The sequence below is a fragment of the Cervus canadensis genome, chromosome X, assembly GCF_019320065.1.
Source record: "Cervus canadensis isolate Bull #8, Minnesota chromosome X, ASM1932006v1, whole genome shotgun sequence".
NCBI classification, from domain to species: domain Eukaryota; kingdom Metazoa; phylum Chordata; class Mammalia; order Artiodactyla; family Cervidae; genus Cervus; species Cervus canadensis.
This window is the reverse complement of record NC_057419.1, coordinates 55,344,095-55,359,388: the sequence shown is the minus strand read 5'-3', so window position 1 is coordinate 55,359,388 and position 15,294 is coordinate 55,344,095. Positions and strand designations below refer to the sequence as shown.

Sequence of the window (15,294 nt, the reverse complement as noted above, 5' to 3'; positions counted from 1 at the left end):
TTCCACCAACAGGTAGAAAAACCAGCACCCAGAAATGTAGGAACTGCAGACCAGACTCAAGATACCATAGAGAAGCAGGACTAGAGCAACCCTGCCTAGAAGGACTCTGGCTGAGGTTCCCCCAGGCTTGCCTAAAGAAAGAGTAAGGATCCAGGTCTGGCTGAAAGAGGGGAGCCTGGCAGTGAGAACAAGAGGCAGGGAAAGGTGGGGGCTCCAGACTACTGGTTCCTTCCTACTAATACTAGGTTCTTTCCTCTCAGAATGTGGACATCAGCCGGGAACCTGAAGAAGCCCTGGACACTGTTCCTGCCCACTACTGAGCCCTTTCTAAGACATCAAACTGCCTCTGTCCTTTCTTGGGTTCACCTTTAGGAGCTATGATTGATCTTTTCTTACACTGAGAACACTCTGAACTTGGCCTCACTGGAAGAGACCCACTTCCAGTAAAGAAACCTTCATCAGCTCCAAAATAGGCCTTGATTTCTAGCTATAAACAAGGAGCTGTCTAGCTCAAGATGGAACTTGTTCCTTTTTAATTCCTATTCCCTGATCAATAAAGACTTCCCTTACTGCTTACAAAAGGATAAAGGAGGTCATTGTGAAGCTTCTCCTACAAGATTTTCTTAAGATCCTGACCCTATGAAATGGCTCTGGTGCTGTGGGGTATGGACTGGGTGAGAATTTCCTGGATAAAAGGGCTCTGGAGAAGCATCTCGAAATGTGAAGGTGGAGCGTCCATGTGAGTGCCTATAGCCTTGTTCTTTGGTGGGCAACATGACTGGGAACATGACACTTTCATCCCTATATTCAAAGAAGAATCTGTACTTAGACCACAGTTCTCCTTTCTTCTCCAACTCTTGTTGCCATCCTGACTGATTTCACTGTCCATATAAATGATCCAAACAATACCCTGGTCACCTAGTGCCCTGCCCCCTCAACTTCAGTGATCATCTTCCCTTCAGTCAGTCACTCCATGGACCTTGGTTGGCATCATCTAGACTTCTCCCCAGTTTGACTTCTTAAATACAAGCATCTCACTGTCTGACCACTGGCCCCCTAGTCCTTATAACTCTCTGTGTCATCCTCCCACACAGCAGGCATGTATGTAGCATTTCTTTAATGAACAATATTTACCCTTGCACTGCATCAAGTATAAGTCCTTTGATTCCTCAATATCTCCCAATCACTCAGTCCTCTCCCTCTTCATTTTTCTTCCATCCCTGGCCATCTTGGATCCTACTTTCTATCTCTTCAGCCAATCTCCATGCAGCTACTATGGGAAGGTACCAGCAACCCAGTTGTGAAGATACAGACTCATACACCCCCTGCCTTTTTTTTTCTTCCTTTTTGTCCTCCCATCACAACCACCAGCAAGACTAAAAACCTTGTATAATCCACATCATTTTTTTTATTGGGATCTATTACAAGGTTGATGATCACTGCTTGAAGCAAATCTACATTTATCTCCTTCCACAGCCACCATTAAATTCTGTTCAAAGTCAGGACCACTCTCTATTCTCTGGTATTCTATCCATCCCACCTTCTCAAGGATAAGTTGATTCAGTCAGTTCCTGATTATTCCACATCTATATCCCGTCCTTCTCTATTGGCTTTTGCATCCATAGTCTATGCAACATGCTTGGGTCTCTCTCCCATGCCAAGAAAATCCTCCATTGTTGCTATGTCCACCTGTCTATTAGTTATTAGTCTATTAGTTATGTCCCTGTCTATCTCTCCATTCTTAGATATCTCAAAATGAAACTGTACTTAATCTCAAGAATCTGCTCCCTTTGCCTTCTGTTCCAGGCTTCCCCTTCTAGATCTTGACTTAGGCTATTTTCTGCTGGTCTGCTATGCTTTCCCCAAGACTCTATCCCACTGAAGTCATACTTTCTTTTTAGTGTAAAGCCAGAGCCCACCTTCCCCAAACAGCTGAGCTGATCTCTAGCTCTTCTATGAAACCAAAATATCACCCACATCAACCTAAGCACATTAAAAGACAGAACAAACTGAAATTCATTTTGCAAATTTAATGTAACTATGATACCAAATATGATAGAACACAAAAAGCAAAGAACAAAGCAGAATTGGCAAACAGATTATTTTCATAGTGTGTCACCCTCACCCTCAGCTGCTAAGACTGCTGCATGGACAAAGATTCCAAGGATGTACCTTGGCTCCATGGGAAGGACTGCTGCAATTCATTAGCAGTATCTGTAAACATGAGAAATAAACCTGAAAACAAAACACCAAATGAAAACACATTTTAGCACCAAATATACTATATCCTCATACTTCATTCATTGTGCTCATCTCCCCACACTGCCCTCTCACCTTGAGGGTTTCTTATAACATCTCCCAGCTCTTATACTCATCCCCATGGGCCTTGGCTATGGAAATGTTGCAATTACCTGAAACTTCACTAGACATAGGAGAAGCTACAGGCACCAAGGCTAGTGGCTCCACCACCAAAGCCAGCAGCATTGTTCAGTCCATTGCCATAGCCAGCACTACTGCTTGGTCCACCGTTGAAGCCAGCATCAGTGCTCAGTCCACTGCCAAAGCCAACAATAGAACTGGGTCCACCAATAAAGCTGGTGCTGGTGCTGAGATTGCCAGTAAACCCAGTGTTGGTGCTGGAACCACTGCCAAAGCCAATGATGGTGCTCAATCCTCCATTGAAGCTGGTATTAGGTCCACCACCAAAGCTATCACTGGTGGTGATGCCACTACTAAAGTCAGCACTGGTGCCAAGTGTGCTGCCAAAACCAGCATTTCTGCCAAATCCACCACCAAAGACATTGCTGGAGATCAGTCCACCACTGAAGCCAGAGCTGGTGCTCAACCCACCATGAAATCCAGTGCTGGTGCTTAACCCATCGCCAAAGTTGAAACTGGTACTGGTGCTGAGTCCATCACCAAAACTGGCACTGGTAGGACCACTAAAGCAAGTTCTAGGACGGCTACCAAAGCACAGATTGGTGTTAGATATACTCCCAAAGCAGAAGCTGGTGCTGGGAGCTCCACCAAAGCCAATGCTGGTGCTGGGAGCACTGCCAAAGTCACTAGAGGTGTTAAGTGCCCCACTGAAGTCAGCAGACACATTGCCAAAGCCAGAGTTGGTGCTGAGTACACTGCTGAAGCCACTGCTAATACTGACAGCACTGCTAAAACCAGCACTGGTGCTGTGTGTGCCACCAAAGCTAAGATTGATGCTGAGTGTATCACCAAAGTCAGTGCAACTGCTGAAAGAGCTGCTAAAGGAGACACTGGTACTGAGTACACCATCAAAACCAGTGCTGGTGCTAGAGAGCCACCAAAGCAGATACTGGTACTAAGTGTGCCACCAAAGCTGGCACTAGAACTGGGAGAACCACCAAAGTAGACACTAGTGCTGAGTGTGCCACCTAGGTGAGTGCTGGTGCTAAGTGCACCACTAAAGACTGCACTGGTGCCAAGTGTACTGCCAAGGCTAGTGCATCACTGAAACCAGCAGTGGTACTGAGTGTGCCTCCATAACCAGAGCTGGCTCCACCACTGAAACTGGTATTGGTGTTGAGCAGGTCACTGAAACTATGGCTGACCCCACCACTGAAGTTGGCACTGGTGCAAGGTGTGCCACCAAAGCTAATACTGACTTCACTGCTGAAACTAGAGCTGGTGTTCGCTGTACCACTGAAGCTAATGCTGGCTCTACCACTGAAAGTGGAACAAGTGCTGGGTGTGCCATCAAAGCAAATGCTGGCTACACTGCTGAAGCTAGCACTGTTGCTGCATGTACCACCAAAGCTAATACCAGCTCTGCCACCAAAACCATTACCAGGGCTGGGTACACCACTGAAGCTAATACTAGAACCATCGCTATAGCTAGCCCTGGTGCTAGCTTCTCTGCTGAAGTCAATGCTGGCACTGGCATTTGCATTTTCTTGGGCTCTGGCCTCAATTTCAGGTGAAAATCTGTTCCAGGCCTGAGCATCATCTCCTAACTCTTTCTTTGTTAAGCAGTCGATATCCATGTCATCCCAATTCCAGGGCCCAGCCACAGCTTCCTCTCCTCCCCATTTGGGCTCTTGCCTCAGCCCTGGCCTCAGCCTCAGCTGTAGCCACAGCTGTAGCTTGGACTTGCATCTGCACTGCTTCCTGGTACTGCACGGCCCAGTCCTTGGGGTCTTTTTTTTGTACCTGAAATGAGAATTACAATCATTATAATAAAAATAACATTTGTAATTATGTATTAAGTACATACCATGGGCTTTGTATAAAGCTAAGAGTAGCATTTTAAAAAAAACTCTTAGTTGTTAGGGCTCTATCATGGGTCAGTCCTGAGATCCAATTTCAGTTCTGATAATTTAGGTGCTATGTGACTTTGGACAAGCTACTTGATGTCACTGAGCCTAAATGTCTTCATCTCTGTCTTCATACGGACTTTGTTATCGCAAATGAACTGCAAGTTGCCCGTCACTGTATACTGCTTTCCCCAGCCAGGGACATCTTGTACCCTTAATATGTCAAGTCAGGGCAGTTCTCCTATTACCTTGCATGATAAGAGATAAGGAGAAATGATAAGAGAGTAAGTATGTTATGGACTGAATGCTTTTGTCCTGCCTAAATTAATATGTTGAAGCACCAACCTCGAATATGACTGTATCTGGAGGTAGGGCTTTTCTGGAAGTAAAGTTTAATGATGTCATAATGGTGGGTTCCTGATACAATAAGATTAGTGTCCTTTTAAGAAGAGGCTCTCCCATTATACAGAGTGAAGTAAGTCAGAGAAGAACAAATATCATATATTAATGCATATATATGGAATCTAGAAACACGGTACTGATGAACCTATTTGCAGGGCAGCAATGGAGACACAGACATAGAGAACAGGCTTATGGACATGGAGGGGGTGCAGGAAAGGAGAGGGTGGGACAAATGGAAAGAGTAGCATAGAAACATATACAGTACCATATGTAAAACAAATAGGCAGTGGGAATTTGCTGTATGATGCAGGGAGCTAGACCCGGTGCTCTGTGAAAATCTAGGGGGCTGGGGTCGGAGAGAGGTTCAAGAGTAAGGGAACATGTGTATACCTATGGCTGATGTATGTTAATAAATGCAGAAACCAACAAAATATTGTAAGGTAATTATCCTCCAATTAAAAATAAATATTTATTTTAAAAAGAAGAACTCTCTTTCCACCATGAGCACAGCAAGAGTTCATGAACACATGAACTCTGCAAGCCAGGAGGAGAAGTTTCATTAGAAACTAACGCTCCTGGACCTTGATCTAGGACTTCTAGCCTTCAGGACTATAATAAAATGTTTCTGCTGGTTTGGGTTTTTTTTTATTTTTTATATTTATTTATTTGGCTGCACCAGGCTTTAGTTGTGGCATGTGAGTGAATTCTTAGTTGGGGCATGTGGGACCTAGTTCCCTGACCACAGATTGAACCCCAGCCCCCTACATTGGGAGCATAGAGTCTTAGCCACTGGACCAACAGGGAAGTTCCTGTTTCTGTTGTTTAAGCTACTCAAGTTATGATATTTTGTTATAGCAGTTAAGGAGACTAATATAAAGTATGAATAATGAATGAAATGATGTAAACTTTATGTCAAGCAGCATTCTGGGACATAAATGAAGTTCCATATGTTTATATATGAACTTCAGGCTACCCTGTACCTGTCCATTCCTGTACACTGCCTGCCCCAGCCAGGGGCATCCTGTGCCCTTAATATGCCAAGTAAGGGAAGCTCTTCAATTACCTTCAATTAACTTGAGAACTTTCATCTTACTAGTCTCGGTAGGAGCGCAAGCCCCAGAAGAACTCATATTCAGGTGGTCTGCTGTTGGGGACCCTCTTGTATTCCAGGTACCTTGGAGAAAGGAAATAAAACTTGCTTCTAACCAAGCAAACCTGTTGTCTAACCACTTGGCTCCAGGTGGCAACCTCCTCCAATCAAGTACTAAACTCAGCTCCTGGAGAAGGATTTCCAAGGCCCTCCTTCCCCAGACTAACTCCAAAACATATTTCATGGTCTTAACCTCCAATATTGAGCCATTTCCCATTGGCTCTGTACAAAGCAGTCACTTAGTGTTACAGGGGAGGCATGTATAGCGTATGGTGTCACAGGGAGGCCAAAGTATTCTGCCACCTGTGAGGAGTAAACCCAAGTTTCTGTTGGGTGTGTTATAAACAGAGAAGCCATTCTCTGGGCATTCTGCTCTGAGCACACCCCATAGCAAGGGTTTTGTGTTTGGTCTGGCCCAGCCCTGGTATGGCCCACCATGGTAATTGTGGACAGGACTCACTTATTTCTAGGAAACATAATGCCCATACGTCTAAAGTTAGAGTAAGAAAAGGGCTGATCAAGCACTTTCTGGACCAGACTGGCACACCCAGAACACTTCAGGTTCTGACAAAGCCTGACAAACACCACTTACTTTTGCTTCACAAACTCATCTGTGATGAGCTTCCTCACTTCCCCAAAGAGTGAGTGCCTTACCCTGACAATGGGAAAAATAACCCATGAACCAAGATCAGATCTTCCCGCATGGGGGCAGAGGCATTTCCCAATGTGAAAGAGACCTCTCTAGCACATGGGGCCATCTCAATTAAGTCAGGAAATAATGAACACAGGGTCACTAGAAGCAGGCAGTTGAGGTCAGATGGTTCTTATCAGGGATGCCCTAAAGTCTATCTTATATATCAGATTAGAACAGAAAGAGGACATAGGAGAAAGAAGAAGCAGAGAGTTCAGGACCATTTCCCTATACACCCAGGTCAGAACTCTGGACCCAGTCCAGCACATCTGCCCACCCCACCAGACCACCAGGCTGATGCAATCCTGGGACCATTCTCTCTTGCCAAAGGACAACATGGACAGCAAGCACTGACAGAGCCCAATCATACCCAGGGCACAGCCCCAACTTACGCAGCACCTCCCAGATGACAGCTGCAAGGGGAGGCAAAAGGAAACAGGGATAGAAAATCAACGTGTGCAATTTTGACCATGACCCCTCCCCCTACCATGTAGCTGCCAACCCAGCCACTTACCCTCATTGGCCTTGTTGCCATTCATAAAAATGACACTCAGAATCACCATGAGAAGATCTAGTTTGGGTGTGTCCTTGGTCCTAGGGGAATAATGGGACAGAGAGAAGGTTTACATCCAGCAGCCATCTGCAAAACAAAACAAAACAAAAAACACACCAGCCAGATCACTAGGCTAGCTTCTCCCAGATTCTTCAGATATGGGAGAATTCTGCCCAGTCTATGCTTCAAGCTCTATATGATCCTGGGCAAGGCACTTAAGACTTTGAGCCTAGTCTCCTATTCATAAAATGGGAAAATAACATTCTGCTCTTCCCAGGTTACTGAGAGGATAGAATGCTTGTCAGCCTGGTATGATCTGGGCACCCAGCCAATGTGAGTCCCTTCTTTCTCTTCCAGACACCTCAGTTCCAAGAGAATTCTAGGCACAGCCCCACTGATGCTCCTGCCCATCAACCATCATGATTCACCCACACCAGGAAGCCTTCCCTTGAGAACCATTCTACCAAGCCTGATAGGAAGAGACAGGGAAGCTTCTAGAGAAACAGAAAATCTGACAATAGGAGTAACCCAGGCTTCTACACCCTCCAGACAATCATAAAGGGGCACCACTCCTGTGTGCAGGGCTTCAACTACATGTGGGTGATAGAAAAGGGGGTTTTAGGCTCTGTCTTTACTGACTTCCTAAGGGGATGTGGGGAAAAGACAAGGATGGAGTAGTATCATGAACAACAACAACAAAAAAAATCAGAAGCCTCCCTCCCACTGCAGCCCTTTCCCAGCTTACATTCTCAGTATGCCTGTAGAGGATTCCTGAATGCTGATGAGAATATACAAGCTATTTTATCAATTTCCTTCAGATTGACTCGAAACATCTGCCAAGTAAAAGAATAGCGTGTGAGATCACAAAATTTAGCCTAGGCATCAATGAGCTGGCTGAGCATCCCGCAGTTCCCTGTTTACCTAGGATTTGTGAGTGTGTGTGAGAAATCAGTAAGATAATGCATAGAAAGCATTTAGCTAAGTGGCCAGCACACAGCAAACAGATAACAAACGTATTATTGTTACCAAATCATCTTTATGATTAATAGGACTCTAGGGAGACAGAGAATGGGAAATGGAAGGGAGAAGTGAATATCTGAAATATACTACAGGATGTGTCCAGCAGTGAACAGAAGCCAGGGTTGAGCTGGGTGGCTTGGGTCTTAGCTGTACCTGCTGTGTGACCCCAAGCTAGTCTATGCCTCTCCCTAGGCCACCATCTGCTCATCTGCATGGGGATGGGGCTGGATTAGTCAGTCTCTGTGGTTCCCTGCAAAGGGATGTGTACACCTTTGTTCCATTCAAGAGTTCCCCATTGTGCCCATCCCCCAGAGGATACCCCTTCACCTTCTCCAGAGCATAGCTTGCTCGCTCAATGATCTCTGGGAAGTATTCATCATATTCTTAGATGACATCCTTCAGCATGTCTGCAGGAAGGGAAAGAAGGGAACAGTTCGGATGAGAAGGGGCCACAGAGCTATAGCCCTTTTGCCAACCCTGTGGGGTCAGTATAGTCTGAGTCCTGAACTGTGTTAATGGGAGATGCCAGCCATGACAGAGTGTGAAAAGGGCAGGGGGAGCATGTGAGAGAATGAAGAGGCCATAAAACTAAATGGTTACTCCCATGGCTGGGAGGAGAGGGGAGTAGAAAGGACAGCTTAGGGAGGAGGGTTGATATGACTACCTGAGCAGTTGATGGGGATCTTTGTCTGGTCCTTAACCTACAGGTATTTCACCAATTTATTTGCCTGGGAGAAGAGGAATATACGGGAGATTTCAATATGTTTTCATAAAACTTAGAAGAATGACAGAGAAGAGGGCAGGTGAAGAAGAGAAGAGACTGAGCAGCATTGGATTCTTACCCTTTCTTGCAAAATGGTCACATCTCGGGATAGCAGAGGCCTCTGGCCCCATGGGACATGCCTATAATTGCCATCACCTCTCTCATCCTTGTTCAGATTCTTGAACTACATAATCAGAAAGAAGGAAGATCCAAAATCACCAGATGAAAGAGATGGCTTTGTCTCCTCACGCTGTCTGTTACTGAAAGTCCCCTAAACCCTCCCTGTAGTGGGTCCTGACTTTACCATTAACCACACTGAGTCCTAGATTTGTCTTTTACTGTCTTCCAAGCAGGAGTTTTATTTTCCTGCCAGACAGGAGCAACCCAAGGGCAGGGTCTGGTTATTTCTCTTTTTTTGGCCACCATTGGCTCTACAAGCTGTACCCCTTCAACAAGTCACTTCATCTCTCTGGGACTTGGTTTTCTTACCTGTAAAACTGGGACCTAGCTGGTACAAGTTACTTTAAAACATAAAAATATATCCTGTGTAACTATATCTAACACAAATCCTGGCACATTCTAACTACTATGTAAATACAAGTTGAATTATATCTGAGTTGTATCTAACGGTATCGATGTCTTATATCCACACCAATCTGTGAACTGCCAAGGAGCAGTAACTACATCCCAATCTTCTCAGTATCTCTCACAGCCTATGTGAATGCAGGGACTGGCTCAGAGTATAAAGACTCAGTAAACTTTTATAGAACAAGTGAACAAACCAGGAGGAAAGCAATGGAAAAGAAGTACAAAGTGAGGGTGGTGATGTCAGAGATCTCACCTTTTGGTTTCTCTTTCCCCGGGTCCTGGTTGTGGGCTCCAAACTAAACTGAGCCAGGTAGTCATCTGCCAGGGCCTGGACAGAAGCAGCAACCTGAGTCTCAAGGGCACTTATGTGGGTCTGAGAGGTATCCATCTTGGCCTGGATCCTTTGGTCAACTTGAGTCTGGCTTTTGGTTGTTTGGGTCTTAGTGTCAACTTTCCGAGCCCTGTACCCTCTCTTGACCCAGAGTGTGGCTGCTAGGGGTTGGTTTGCAACCATTTGACTGGCAGGGGGGCCTCAGAGATCTCATAAGCAGACTTTGGGCCCTCATAGACAACTTTCTTGCCTTGGATTTTGGGGGCCAGATAGCTGCTGCTGAGGCCTCAGTCTGCATGGTAGCTATCTCAGTGGCATCTGGGGCCTCTGGGAACTCAGTATCAGTATTTGTGCTTTGGAGGCTTTCTTAGTTTGGATGGAGGTAATTTGGCTGTGGGTGGTAGCTGTGTAAATAGTGGATAGAGCCAGTGAGATATTAGTGGCACTAGCTATGACCTTATTGTCAGCCTTTTTAGCCTTGGAAATTTTCTTAGGCGTGGTGGGGCCTAACAAGGCTTGAGAATTGGCTGACTCATTGACAATTGGAGCCTGGATAGTCTGAAGAATGACTAGCAGATTTAGGATCTGCAAGAGTAGCTTGATCTGTATAGTGACACTCTCACTGTCAATTGGAAATTGGGAGCCTTGGGTTGCCTTAGCAGTAACTTTCTTTGTCTTGTTGGATTTCTTAGGCTGAGCAGTGAATGAAGAAGCCTGAGTATTGGCTACCTCAGTGGTAGCTGAAGCCTGGTTGATTTGGGGAATGATTGGCAGATTTAAAGCTGGAAGAGTTACTTTAGACTTGATGGTGGTAATCATGCTGGCAGGTGGAACTGGAGGGTCAGTGGGTACAGTCTTAGTGATAGCCTTAATAGGGGCCTTCTTGGTCTTGCTTTTCTTTGGCTGGTTGGCAACTGGTGGGTCCATGGCCAGGGGGTCCTTGGTTGCTGCCAAGAGGGTATGTATCAGCAAGACACTGTCTTATGTTGTCTCAGCCTGTACATTTGGAGAGAAGTGAAGCCCTAGGCTCACAGTGGGAGGCAGAGGGCCCTACATACTTAAGACTATGATGCATTGAGCTATCTGGCCTCCCTAGAGCCCACCCTTTCTACAAACAAAGCCCACCTTTTCTACAAAGCCCACCTTTTCTACACCCTTTCTCCTTTGAACGACTGATTGAAAGGGAGGGTAAAGAAAGAGAAAGGGAGCAAGAAATAGGCAAGTTTTCCTCACCTCCTCCTCCACCATACAAGGGAGGACTGAAACACGTTAGGTAGGGAGTTATGCAACTACAGAGTGGTAGGGGCTCAACTGCAGTAAATGAACTCCGAACAGGGTAGATGGCCTGCAGAGAATGCAGAGAGGCCTCACCTGGAACAGGGTCATCTTATAATTGGAGTCATTTCTCCTATCCATTTTTCTGGAGGGCCAATAAACAGCTGAGCCTGATGGGAAGGGGCCTGAGTTAGAAAAGAATGAAAGGGAGGTGGAGATTCATGTGGCCTCCTGCCAATCCTAAGGAAGGGGTTCTCATCAAACCTTAAGCCCCAAACCCTTCAACTACTGGGTTCTCATACCTAGAAACCCATATGGTCTGGCTTCCAAATCCTAGCTCCTTTTGCTTCCAAGAAAGAACATGTCAGTTCTCCTACCCCTTCCCCTTTACCCTACACACGCCCCGCAACTCTATAGTGCGCATGTGCACCAACGGGAGGTGTAGGGGCAACCGCTGGCGCTGAGCGCTCCTGTGCTTTGGTGGACTGAACTGTGACCACCTCAATCCCACATAAGGTCTCTGCTCTCAGAGCAGCAGAACAACTGGACTCCACCCGTGACAAACTCTAACTGCATCTCATCTCATTCCAACCCCTCTCCCAACACCTCCCTCTCCACCTCCGCTCTGCACTACCTCTTCTTACAGCCCCTTTCCGCCCGCAACACCATCCACCTCTCCTCTGCAGTACGGTGGTGCGCCGCACCGCCCCTTTTTCGAAACGCCCCCTCCCTCCACTCTACAGTACTTCCCCGTACCTCTTCTTCCCTTTACATGCTCCCTTCCTCCGCTCTGCCTGCATGCCTCCTCCCCAGCACTGCTTTCCTACTTCCACGTCTGCAAGTGACCATCCCGCCCTTATTACAAACAAGGTTGCCCCACCCATAAATCCAACGACATCAGGCTTTTGTGTGACCCTTGTTCCGCTACCAGGTTCTGTCCCTTTCCTTTTCAAACCGGTATCAACCGAGTCCTAGCCCCTCTTTTCTCCCCTCCAAGCCCATTCATTTCGATTATTCAATTAGGGATTCTGCCCCTTCTTTTTTCTACCTCCAAATCGCTACTTTCTGTGGCCCAAACCAGGTCCTGCGACTTTTCTCCATTTAACAAAGCCCCTCACTGCCTATCTCCCTGCTAAATTGGATTCTGTTCCTTTCTTTATGTGGCCTGAACGATTTCTCCATCTCTGTTTTCTGAGATCTCAACCGGATCTGCATCCCTCCTTTAGGCACCCCTAACACCCACTTCCCTGGTGGCTCAGACGGTAAAGCGGCTGCCTACAATGCGGGAGACCCGGGTTCGATCCCTGGGTAGGGAAGATCCCCTGGAGAAGGAAATGGCAACCCACTCCGGTATTATTGCCTGGAAAATCCCATGGATGGAGGATCCTGTTAGGCTACAGTCCATGGGGTCGCAAAGAGTCAGACACGACTGAGCGACTTCACTTCTTCTTCACAACAGAGTCCAGACCTCTCCTTTCCATTGCCCAAAAGAAATTCTACATCTATCTCCCTTGCTATCTGAGTCAGTTCAGTTGCTCAGTCGTGTCCAACTCTTTGCGACCCCACGAATCGAGTCAAAGCGCCTCTAAATCCGACCACTTCCATGAGTTTAGCGAGTATACTCTTCAGCGGGTTTCCTTCAAAACTTAGGGGAATGTGGAGTCAAGCACGTTGAAATCCCAGCATGGAGGCCCCCACAAGCTCTTCAGTATAGCAGGGCACTTTAGCTCACCTCTCCAGTCCAGAAAGTGTCCTGTCTCCAAGCCTCTCCTTAGGTCTGTGCCTTGCTTCTCCCCCTCTCCAGCAGGAAGTGACCCTGCCTCTTTCCGCCTCCAGAGGGATCTCCTTCACAGCCTGTAAGCCTCCTCCCACACTCCCTGCTTTCAGCTTTCTTTTCTCCCCATGTGATATCTTTTCTGCTTACTATCTCTTATTCAGCAATCACTCTCTTCTATTCTCCTTTTGATTTCTCTATCCCCATCCTGTATCCCCATTCCTATTTGACTCCTCTATTCTCCCTAGGACCATGCTTCTCTGGGCTCCCACACCAACACTTTTTACAGCCCCCTCTATGCCGACACTAATTACATAGTGTGTTGTGTGTCTGGGTCTCTCGCCCCAGGAGCTGCTCTGGGGTAAGCTCTTAGATCTTATTCATTTCTATTGCTCAAGTAGGACAAAATTAAGACATTTAGAGGTTCTAAATGCTAAAAGTTAGGGTGCCCCTGCATCATATGTAATTCAGAATAAAAACAGTAAATGTAAAAAAGTCTACCAATTTTTTAAATTTATCCCCTAATGACTATGTTAATACTTTTAATGCATATCCACTTGGCTGAAAACTTTTACTGGTGCTGTGTCTTTACTGGTACACTAAGCAAGTGCTTAGCCTGTCTCTCTTGTAGAATGGAGCACTGCTCCCCAGTGCGGGGGAAAAAGTTCTTCTCAGGCATTCATTTGCTCAGTCATTAATTATTTGTTGAGCACAGTTGTGTCTGACTTGACTGGCAGGTTTAAATCCAAGCTCCTTAGCCTATCATTCATTCAAGGCTCTCCATGATTGGCCTCTGCCAGGCTCACAGGCCTCACTCACAATTGGATGACTCATGTTCTGCATTCTGCCAATGCCACACCTTTGCTCAAACTGTTCCTCTACCTGGAATGTCTTTGTTCCCATCTCCCACACACCATGCCTGCTTATAAAAGGTCTGCCTTCCTATAAAGACTGGAACAAATGCTGCTTTCTCCAAAATAAGCTTCTGAGACTACTCTAAGTTTAGTTAGTCTTTCCTTCCCCCTTACTCTTTTGCATGACTCTGTCAGAGCACTTAACAAACTGGATGAGAGCTCTCTGTTTACTGGTTTACTCTCTGTCCTGCCTTCTGGATGGTGAGCTTCTTGTGGATCCATCATGCAGATCGGATTCACCTCTGAGACCCCAGAACTCATGTCCTAACTCACAGAATAGACATCAGGACAAAATATTACATTTCCTCTTCTGCTATTTCACTCTCTCCTCCTTTTATTTCATTTTTTTCATTGTCACTTTTTGTTTTTACATTAAGCCATACCTAAATCTGCTGCCATCCCCAAACTTTCCTAATATATATTACAACAACACCCCCCCCTTTTTAATTCAGTTTTGAGTTGAATTTTCTGTTTGCAGCCAAAAGCATACCTATACAGAAATTGGTACCAAGTTTTTATGGGTAGAACTTCTGCAGAGGGCACAGGTTAGAAAAGTATAGAGAATGAGGGTATGTTGACTACATCTAAGAATCCTCAGAAAAAGAATCTACTAAAAAGAAATGAGCAGAACTTGACACTGGCCTGATTAAAAACCAATAAGCATTAATTAGGGAAATAAAATTACCATAAAATAAAATACCACTTTATCTATTAAATTAGTAAAAGCTAAAATAATCTTTTAAAAAGGAAGATTGACAGTATATACTGTTAGGGAGAGTATCAGAATATAGGTAATCCCATTCAGTATTTGTGGGAGTATACATTTGTCCAACTATGATATCTAGTAAAATTAAAGGTAAATAAATGTATAATCCCCAAATCCACTATTATGTAGTACCCAAGAGAAACATGTTCCTAATAATCCATGAAAATGAATGTTTATTGCAACATTGTTTTTAATAGAATTAGAACACTATCCTAAATTTAAAACAAAGAAATAGGCAATTTTGATAAGTAAATTGTAGCATAGTTATTCAATGAGATACTATACAACAGTTAAATATGTATCAAAATGGATATTTACCTACTATGTATTTGTGCTAAGTTGCTTCAGTCATGTCCAACTCTTTGCTCAGTATCATACAATTTATATACATGTGAAAGTATGCTATACATTTTTAGAGATACATACATATACTGTAATAGTGTAAAATATGCACAGGGAGGGAAATAGTTATGGGATTTGGAAAGAGGTACAGAAGCATCTTTTAACTCTAAAATATTTTATGTAATTAAAAATACATAAATCTAGCAGGGCTTGGTAGGCATTGACATCATAGAAACTAGTAGGCAGGGATTTTTCTCATTAGTTGGTGCCTATGTCATACAGGTTGCTATATTTTGAATATCACCTCTGGAAACAACTTTATAAAATGTTAGGATTTGATAGGAAGCAAGTGTATATGTTATAGTCTGTACATCAATGTATAAAAAAATTCAGCTTGAATATTAGCTGTGCTATCAATCAATTTATATATAAATTTGGG

The 15,294-nt window shown here is 44.9% G+C and overlaps 2 protein-coding genes and 1 non-coding gene across 8 annotated transcripts in view; 1 reads left to right on the top strand and 2 right to left on the bottom strand.

Moving 5' to 3' along the window:
• Positions 1 to 573, top strand: part of PFKFB1 (6-phosphofructo-2-kinase/fructose-2,6-biphosphatase 1) — a 99,325-nt gene extending 98,752 nt beyond the window's left edge. For all 6 annotated transcript variants that reach the window (XM_043457559.1, XM_043457558.1, XM_043457556.1 and 3 more), the window contains one exon: positions 261 to 573. In XM_043457559.1, the coding sequence (XP_043313494.1) occupies positions 261 to 286 (26 nt within the window). In that variant the 3' untranslated portion in view covers positions 287 to 573. The remainder of the gene's footprint in view (positions 1 to 260) is intronic.
• A 1,442-nt stretch (positions 574 to 2,015) lies between these two features.
• Positions 2,016 to 12,853, bottom strand: TRO (trophinin). The gene is given in 14 exon segments (XM_043457562.1): positions 2,016 to 2,235; positions 4,075 to 4,182; positions 5,222 to 5,254; positions 5,763 to 5,862; positions 6,431 to 6,493; positions 6,900 to 6,942; positions 7,044 to 7,123; positions 7,828 to 7,882; positions 7,885 to 7,915; positions 8,430 to 8,509; positions 8,767 to 8,830; positions 8,945 to 9,049; positions 11,156 to 11,244; positions 12,792 to 12,853. Coding segments are annotated over 13 exon segments (915 nt in total). The 5' UTR covers positions 11,201 to 11,244; positions 12,792 to 12,853; the 3' UTR covers positions 2,016 to 2,127.
• On the bottom strand, positions 6,097 to 6,225 carry LOC122436218. Its single transcript, XR_006267973.1, has one exon. It is a non-coding gene; the product is annotated as a small nucleolar RNA SNORA11 (small nucleolar RNA).
• Positions 12,854 to 15,294: the final 2,441 nt, after the last annotated feature.